This window comes from Astyanax mexicanus, chromosome 19 (assembly GCF_023375975.1).
Source record: "Astyanax mexicanus isolate ESR-SI-001 chromosome 19, AstMex3_surface, whole genome shotgun sequence".
NCBI classification, from domain to species: domain Eukaryota; kingdom Metazoa; phylum Chordata; class Actinopteri; order Characiformes; family Acestrorhamphidae; genus Astyanax; species Astyanax mexicanus.
In genome coordinates, this window is record NC_064426.1 from 35,898,536 (window position 1) to 35,907,952 (window position 9,417).

Consider the following 9,417-nt stretch of genomic DNA (forward strand, 5'->3'; position numbering starts at 1 on the left):
TTTTATTGTTTCATTATTTTATCATGTTGTTATTAAAGCTCAGTAGTCGCACATGAGTTGGTAACTAAGTTTTTAATATGGTCAAGTGTCACTTTTTAGCCACAGGCATCGAAGCATTAGAGAAGATCAGAGAACAAACCCGAGCCCGAAGGCTGAACTGACCCCTCCCACGTGGGCGGGGTTAAGAATTTGACAGGCCTGGAATGTCCAGGGATGCTGTGTTCTGACTCGGAGCATGAGGGATGGTGTTAAGGGTCAGAGGTTGTTTGGAATATGGTGACGGATGGTTGAGCACATTGAGCTGGAGGGGAACAGTGGCATAACTGGCATAGCTGAAGCTGATGTCTATAGAAGCGGAGGCAGCGGCGTTGTTTAGATGGTTCGGGGTTGGCGCTGCGCTGGGTGAAAAAGCCGCTGAACGAGGGCTGTGTAAAAGCTTTTTCTGGTGAAATGTCTGTGTGCAGATTTCACCCGGTCTTTGTCCTGTTTGTTTTACGTCATTGGAAAAATATATGCATGCTGTGCGAATACCTCCATCTTTTCTGACCTTTAGAGAAAGTAATTCATTCGGAAATTGTAGCAAAATGCATTTTACATTTACCACCCCGGTTCTGCTTACAGTGTAGCTCCATCTGTCAGATATATGCAGCTCTAGAACTAATTAAGAGACCACTTCAGTTTCTGAATCAGTTTCTCTGATTTTGCTATTTATAGGCATATATTTGAGTAACAATGTTGTTTTATTCTATAAACTACAAACAACATTTCTTCCAAATTCCAAATAAGAATATTGTCATTTAGAGCTTTTGTTTGCAGAAAATGAAAAATGGCTGAAATAGCAAAAAAAAGATGCAGAGCTTTCAGACTTAAAATAGGTTTATATTCATAAAGTTTTAGGAGTTCAGAAATCAATATTTGGTGGAATAACCTGTTTTTTTAATCACAATTTTTATGCATTTTGACATGTTCTCCTCCACCAGTCTTACACACTGCTTTTGGATAACTTTATGCCTTTACTCCTGGTGCGAAAATTCAAGCAGTTCAGCTTGGTTTGTTGGCTTGTGATCATTCATCTAGCTATCCATCCATCTTTTTTTTTTCATTTGGTAAAATCAAAGAAACTCATAATTTTTAGGTGGTCTTTTATTTTTTTGCAGAGCGGTGTATATATAAAATTTAAATATTACCATAGTGATTTAGTAATTTTGCGTGTATTCAGTGTGAAAGTGTTTACTTTTATGTACATTTATCATGTTTATATTGTATGTTTATAGTGTACTGTATATATAAGGTCTACTTTCTTCGTATAGGGTCTTACAATAAGGTCTAACTTCTGTTATATTACGATTAATGTAATATTTTTGTTATATAAAATACATCCATTGTACTGTATATATTGTATGTGTGTGTAGATATGTGTGTGTGAGTTGTGTGCACAGCAATTTATGTAAAAATAAAGAATCCATTCGTGTGTATATTTCTAATCCTCTTTCTCTGTGTGCGTATGTGCGTGTGTGTGTGTGTTTCAGTGGCAGGCTGAGGCTCAGGAGTACTGTCCTAATGCTAAGCTAGTGCTGGTTGGCTGTAAGCTTGATATGAGGACAGATGTGAGCACCTTACGAGAACTGTCCAAACAGCGCCTCATACCCGTCACACACGAGCAGGTAAGAACACACACACACACACACACACACACACACACACACACACACACACACACACACTCTCTCTCTCTATCTCTCTCTCTATGGAAATGAGAAGACAGGAGTAAAAGCAGAGAGAGGAGGATGTGCAATAAGAAAGAGTGGTGCAGAAAGTTACATCTGCAATATTACAGTTTAAACAGCTACAGCAGGGCGGCTCACCAGAGAGATGACACATTCACACGCACACACACACACACTCACGCACTCACAGACACTATAGTAAGAAGAGTCACAGTGTAAGAGAAGTTGACAGACTGTAGTGTTAGCTTCTATTTGGAGGTTAAGAGTGTTTAATAGTCATGCATGGGATTTAGCAAAACCAAAGGAATAATAAAGCTACAGAAGACTTTGATGAACAAACGCAGCCTGATATCACAGGCTTTAGGCTTCTGGACGCTTCTTTGGAAGAGGAAGACAGAGAAAAAGAGAGAGAATTAATCAAAGAAGGGGGGGGGGGGGGTAGCCAGACAGAGAGAAGGAGACAAAATAGCGAAGGGATGGAGATGGCCAGAGACAGATAGACATGATGAAATAGTCAGAGAGACAGAGAGAGAGAGAGACAACAAGAAAAACAGAGATATTGAGGCAGCAAAGTGAGACATAAAATGAGATGGACAGAGAGAATAACATAGCCAGAGAGCAGAGAAAGTCAAATACCCAGAGGCAGATATAATTAGTTACCCAGAGATAGAGAGAGTTAGACAGAGAGAGAAACACAGACCGAGATAATGATCCCAAGAAAGAGATGAAGAGAATGAGACACCCAAAAAGAGACAAAGAGAATGAGATGCCCAGAAACAGATGAAGAGAATAAGATACCCAGAAAGAGACAAAAAGAATAAGATACCCAGAAAGAGACAAAAAGAATGAGAAACCCAGAAAGAGACAAAGAGAATGAGAGGCCCGAAATGAGACAAAGAAAAGAAGATACCCAGAAAAAGATAAAAAGAATGAGGTACCCAGAAAGAGATGAAGAGAATAAGATTCCCAGAATGAGACAAAAATAATGACATACCCACAAATAAACAAAAAGAATGAGATACCCAGAAAGAGACAAAGAGAATGAGATACCCAGAAAGAGGTAAAGAGAATAAGATGCCCAGAAAGAGACAAAGAGAAGGAGATACACAGAAAGTCACCAAGAGAATGAGATGCCCAAAAAGAGGCAAAGAGAGTGAGAAACCCAAAGAGACAAAAAGAATGAGAGACCCAGAAAGAGACAAAGAAAATGAGATACCCAGAAAGAGACAAAGAGAATGAGATACCCAGAAAGAGACAAAGAGAATGAGATATCTAGAAAGAAACAAAGAGAATGAGATATCTAGAAAGAAACAAAGAGAATGAGATATCCAGGAAGAGACAAAGAGAATGAGATATCCAGAAAGAAACAAAGAGAATGAGATATCCAGAAAGAGACAAAGAGAATGAGATACCCAGAAAGAGACACATAGAATGAGATACTCAGAAAGAGACAAAGAGAATGAGATACCCAGAAAGAGACAAAGAGAATTAGATACCCAGAAAGAGACAAAAAGATTGAGAGGCCCGACATGAGACAAAGAAAAGAAGATACCCAGAAAAAGATAAAAATAATGAGGTACCCAGAAAGAGATGAAGAGAATAAGATGCCCAGAATGAGACAAAAATAATGACATACCCACAAATAAACAAAAAGAATGAGATACCCAGAAAGAGACAAAGAGAATAAGAGACCCAGAAAGAGACAAAGAGAATGAGATACCCAGAAAGAGATGAAGAGAATAAGATGCCCAGAAAGAGACAAAGAGATGGAGATAACCAGAAAGTCACCAAGAGAATGAGATACCCAAAAAGAGGCAAAGAGAGTGAGAAACCCAAATAGACAAAAAGAATGAGAGACCCAGAAAGAGATAAAGAGTATGAGATACCCAAAAAGAGACAAAGAAAATGAGAAGCCTAAAAAGAGACCGAGAAAATGAGATACCCAGAAAGAGATGAAGAGAATAAGAGGCTCAAAAAGAGACGAAGAGGAGATACCCAGAAAGACACAAAAATAATGAGATATCCAGAAAGAGACAAAGAGAATGAAATACCCAGAAAGAGACAAAGAAAATGAGAGGCCCAAAAAGAGACAAGGAGAATGAGATATCCAGAAAGAGATGAAGAGAATGAGAGGCCCAAAATGAGGCAAAGAGAATGAGACACCCTAAAAGAGACAAAGAGAATGAGATATCCAGAAAGAGATGAAGAGAATGATATATCCAGAAAGAGATGAAGAGAATGAGATACCCAGAAAGAGACAAAGAGAATGAGATACTCAGAAATAGATGAAGAGAATGAGATACCAAAAACAAGATGGAGAGAATGAGATAGCCAGAACAAGATAAAGAGAATGAGATACTCAGAACGAGATTAAGAGAATGAGTTATCCAGAAAGAGATTTAAAAAATGAGATACTTAGAAAGAAACAAAGATAATAAAATACCTAGAAAGAGACAAAAAATAAAGAAGTACTGAGGCAAAGAGAAAGAGATACCCAGAAAGAGACCAGGAGAATAAGATACTCAACAAAGATGGTATGAATTAAGGATAAACAGCCAGAGATAAAAAGAGAATTATCTTAGAATCTTAGAGTTCTCTGATGGTCTGGCCTTCTAGTGCAGTGCAGAAGGTGATGGAACCACAGTTCAAAGTCTAGTAATGCATTCTCCTCCCATGCTTAAATCATGTGCTGAGAGCATGGTCTGAACTGATGTTCAGGAGGACATGCATGCCTGAAGCCCCTCACATTTTTCATGTTCTAAAGTCTAACTTTTACCACTCTCTCTTTCTCTATCTCTCTCTCAGGGAAGTCTGCAGGCGCGAGAGCTCGGCGCAGTCGCGTACGTGGAGTGCTCGTCGCGCATGTGTGTGAACAGTGTCCGGGACGTCTTTCACATCACCACACTCGCCTCGGTCAGACGACCCGCCCCCGGACTCAAGCGCAGCTCATCCCGCCGCGCCCTCAAACGCATATCCCACCAGCCCCTTCTGCCAATCAGCTCTCGGGCCACACCCCTCGAACCCTCCCCCACTCTCAGAAAGGACAGAGCCAAGAGCTGCATTGTCATGTAGAAAATGAGCCAAAACACACACAAACACACACACACACACACACATACTTTAACACATTTAGCTGTGTTCTGATCTCATCTTTGTAAAATGGGTTCTCACAGCTGCTGTCTATTTATGAGACTCTTCTGGTCGTACATCACGTCCGATTACGACCCATTAAAACTGTATAGATGTGTGAACAGGTTCCACAGAGGACTATTTATTGACCCTTGCATTGTTGTTGTTGCTGTTACTATTTTTTGGCGGACGCCACAGAGTAAAGAATGAAGAGGCGACTATGGAGAAAAAAAAAACAACAGGTGTGGCATTTACGAGGATTTATTTCTGAGGATTTTGACTTTGATTTCAATATCAATTTCAGAATCTAATCGATATCAGAGTTGATAAAAATATCCCAAATGATATTCAAAAGAGCAAAATGTTTTGGTAATGATGAACGACCAAAGTAGCACATATACAGCTCTGGAAAAAAAAAATAAGAGACCTCTTAAAAATGACGAGTTTCTGCTTGGATTTTTGCACCAGAAGTAAAGGCATAAAGTTATCCAAAAGCAGTGTGCAAGACTGGTGGAGGAGAACATGGGAAGATGCATAAAAACAGGGTTATTCCACCAAATATTGATTTTAGAACTCTTAAAACTATCCTTATGAATATGATCTTGTTTTCCTTGCATTATTTAAGGTCTGAAAGCTCTGCATCTTTTTTGTTATTTTTTTCATTCTCATTTTCTGCAAATAAATGCTCTAAATGACAATATTTTTATTTGGAATTCAGGAGAAATGTTGTCCGTAGTTTATAGAAAAAAACATCAAAGTTCATTTTACTCAAACATAAACCTATAAATATCTAAATCAGAGAAACTGATTTGAAAAAATGGTCTCTTATTTTTTTTCCAGAGCTGTGGGTGAAGTAAAACCAAAATGATATATGGTTTTAAAAACTGTATTCAAATAAAAATCTGAAAAGGGTGACCCGCAAAAGTATTCAGCCTCCTTATATCAGTACTTAGTAGAGTCATCTCTCGCTGCAGTTACAGCTGCACGTCTTTTGGGGTTTGTCTCTACCAGCTTTGTGCATCTAGAGACTGAGATTTTTTGCTTATTCTTCTTTGCAAAATAGCTCAAGCTCAGCCAGTTGAATGGAGAGCGTCTGTGAACAGCAGTTTTTATGTCTCGCCACAGATGCTTAATGAGATTTAGGTCAGGACTTTGACTGGGCCCTTCTAACTTTGATTCTTTGATCTAAATCATTTCACTGTAGCTCTGGCTGTATGTTTTTAGGGTCATTGTCTTGCTGGAAGGTGAATCTCTTTCCCAGTCTCAAGTCTTTTCCAGTCTCCAACAGGTTTTCTTCCAGGATTGTCCTGTATTTCGCTCCATCCATCTTTAAATAATTTCTGAACAGATTCTCTGTACCTGCTGAAGAAAAGCATTCCCACGGCATGATGCTGCCACCACCATGTTTCACAGTGGGGATGGTGTGTTTAGGGTGATGAGCAGTGTTACTTTTAAACCACACATAGCGCTTTGTATTTAGGCCATAAAGTTGTTATATATCTTTGACATGTCCCCTACTTGTTTCAGATTTTTATTTGATTAAACTTTCCACTTCACAATTATGTGCTATTTTGTGTTGACATATCACTTAAAATATCCGTAAAATACATTTAAGCTTGTGGTTGTAAGGTGAAGAGTGTGAAACAGTTCAAGGGGTATGAACACTTTTGCAAGCCACTGTAGATGCAATTAAAATTTCCTCATATTATAAATGTTAATGCATTGCAAGATACACTGCGAGATACACTGTATGTCCTAAAGTTTGTGGACACTAGGGCTGCACATTTAAAATATTTTATTATGTTTCAGTAGTATTATAGTACTGAAATTGACACAGTATTGTTTACTTAACTCCAATCCTGGATACACACAGAGAGCATTAATAAAAACATTACACAAAGATTGAATGATTTCTACAAAAATTGGGAGAAAATCCCTGCAATGTTTTCATATCTCAATTTATATCAAAGAACAATAAAATATTGCAATGTTAGTTTTTTTTTTTTTTTTTCACTTTCGTGCAGCCCTATTGGACACGTCTTCTAGAAACTGCTTTCAGCTACTTTAAGTTGCATCCACTGCTGACACAGATTTGCAAATGCACATGCAAATAGCTTGTCTAGTCCCTTCTACAGGGTGAGACAAAAGTCACAGGACACCATTTTATGTCTGAAACAAAATATGGCCGCTTTCATGATAGTGGCCATTAGGGGTTTTTAATTTTTTTAGTTCTTAAATGCATCTTGATTCGGACGTGGACGATTCTGACGATTCAAAAATGGCAAAAATTGCGTTAACAGACATGCATTCTGGCATCCTAGTACGCTTTTACAACTTTTACTGTCGTGCTGTTTTATAAACACTGATTTATGTCCAGTTAGCATGAATGCTAATCCAGCAAGCTACTGTCGTTTACCGCTGTCTCTTTGCTGTGAAGATGCTTGAAGATGAGGAAGAAGACAACGCAGACATTGCCTTAAGTGTAATACAATTATTTATTACAAAGACTAAGACAATATCTTCAAGGCTTCCTAGGTCAGCCTTGGACAGAGATGTTGCCAATCCGATGTTCCTCTATTCTCTCCCCAGTACAATGTGTAGGAACTGCTTTTAAAGGTCTGTGGTACACATCTGGAAACACTTAAACCTACACAACCATACAGAGCCATAGGCGGAGCCTACAGTACATGCATTAGAGAAAGAGTATAAAGAGAAATAAAGGAGAATATAGAGAAAATACATATGCTGAAAATATACGTCACTACCTACTTCATTTTCCTCCAAACTGTCGAAACAGTGCTGTGTGCTGAAAGCTCTCAGCACTCTCTCTCTCTCTCTCTCTCTCTCTCTCTCTCTCTCTCTACTTTCACACACACTTTATTTCATTTATTTCCTCCATTAAACCTCTCAGTTAAACTCTCAGTAACCTGGCACATTACGATATTCTCATTTAGAACCATCAGAACTACCATAAGATATTATAATACAGTAAAAAAAAAAATCTATATTATATACATTGCATAATACTTTTTTATATGCAGATAAAACACAGATCAGCCACAATATTAAAACATTTACATTACATTTGCAGCATTAATCCATTAATACTTTATTAATATTATTTATTATTATTATTATTAAGGCTGGGCCAATATAGTGTTAGGAGTCTTGCCCAAGGACTCTTATTGGTGTAGCACAGGCTGGGAATTGAACCCCAGTCTCCCACATGGTAGCTCACTGTCAGGCGGTGGTGTTATCCACTGCACCACACTAACCACTCTGTAGACACTTTGTATACACTAAAACCAGCTCTGTATTTACATTACACTGAACAGCCATAACATTATAATCATCTTCTTGTGTCTGTGATCCTTGCAGCTAGTTTTAATATTACCCTAACAACATCAGTTCTAGATTTTTGTATTAATCGTTTGATGAATTCAAATAACTAGATCTTTTTTAATTAAATAAAAATAGTGTCAGAGTCAAACAAATAGTAGGATTCATTATGAATCATTACAGACACTTAACTTACAGTACCAAGTAGGGGTGTCACGGTTCTCTAAATCCTTGATTCGATTTTATATCCAATTTAGTTTCACTATTCGATTCAATTCGATTCTCGATTTTTTTTTTTTTTTTTTTTTTACAGCAGAGAGGCCTATGCCAGTTTTAGATTAGTCTATGGTCAGTCATTGGTTTGATTCATCAAATTTACAATATCTTATTTCAAAAGGTGGGCTTGATATAAGTGATGCAAAGTGATACAAGTGATCTGTAATACATCACATTAGGCACTAATGGTCAAATTTAAATAATTTAATTAAGATATATATGTAATGCCTTGTAATGTTTTGGTAGCAGCAGTGTGCACTATTAAAACAGCAATGTGCAACATAAAATAAATAATAAAAAAATACAGGAACAGTCATGTACAAAATAATAGAACAATTAAAGCCTTAAGAAACTGAACTCTATCCTACTATAACAGTTAAACATGAAAAATAAGACTTTAAGACTTTTTCGGTCCCTGAGAATGACAAGTTTTTTTCTTTAACAAAGATATATTATTAACTTTATCTGAGAGAAAGATGCTCCTTAAGGTACCAAAACTATTAACATATTTGAGGCTAGACAAAACAACTGTTATTTTTATATTTTCAAGTTTTTCTTTAAGGAGATGAGAATGTACACATTCTCTGGAGAAAAGGCTGCTCTTTGAGCAGTCACAATGACCGCGGGTTGGCTAGAGTGTGCTGCGCTATTTGCGTAGCGTGCTGCGTGTGTTTGCGTAGCTTAGAGGGAGGGATTGTCGATCCTCTTTTTGACTTCGAGGCTTGAGACCATGACGTAATTTTGATCGATTTCGATGAAATATCGAAATTGTGACACCCCTAGTACCAAGTAGTTATGCAATGAGGAAAAAAAATCCTGTATAGAAAAAAGAGGCATCAAAATGATTCAATAAAAGTTTTAAGATCTCTAGAGATTCACAATCCTTGCAGCCGTATTCCAGACATAGCTGAAAAGATATTCAGATCTGTCATTTTCTCTTTCGTTT

At 37.6% G+C, this 9,417-nt stretch overlaps 1 protein-coding gene across 1 annotated transcript in view; it reads left to right on the top strand.

Moving 5' to 3' along the window:
• rnd2 (Rho family GTPase 2) overlaps window positions 1-6,415 on the top strand; it is a 47,141-nt gene extending 40,726 nt beyond the window's left edge. The window contains exons 4-5 of the mRNA XM_022665048.2: window positions 1,530-1,664; window positions 4,533-6,415. Of these exons, the coding sequence (XP_022520769.1) occupies window positions 1,530-1,664; window positions 4,533-4,799 (402 nt within the window). The 3' untranslated portion in view covers window positions 4,800-6,415. The remainder of the gene's footprint in view (window positions 1-1,529; window positions 1,665-4,532) is intronic.
• The last annotated feature ends 3,002 nt before the right edge of the window (window positions 6,416-9,417 follow it).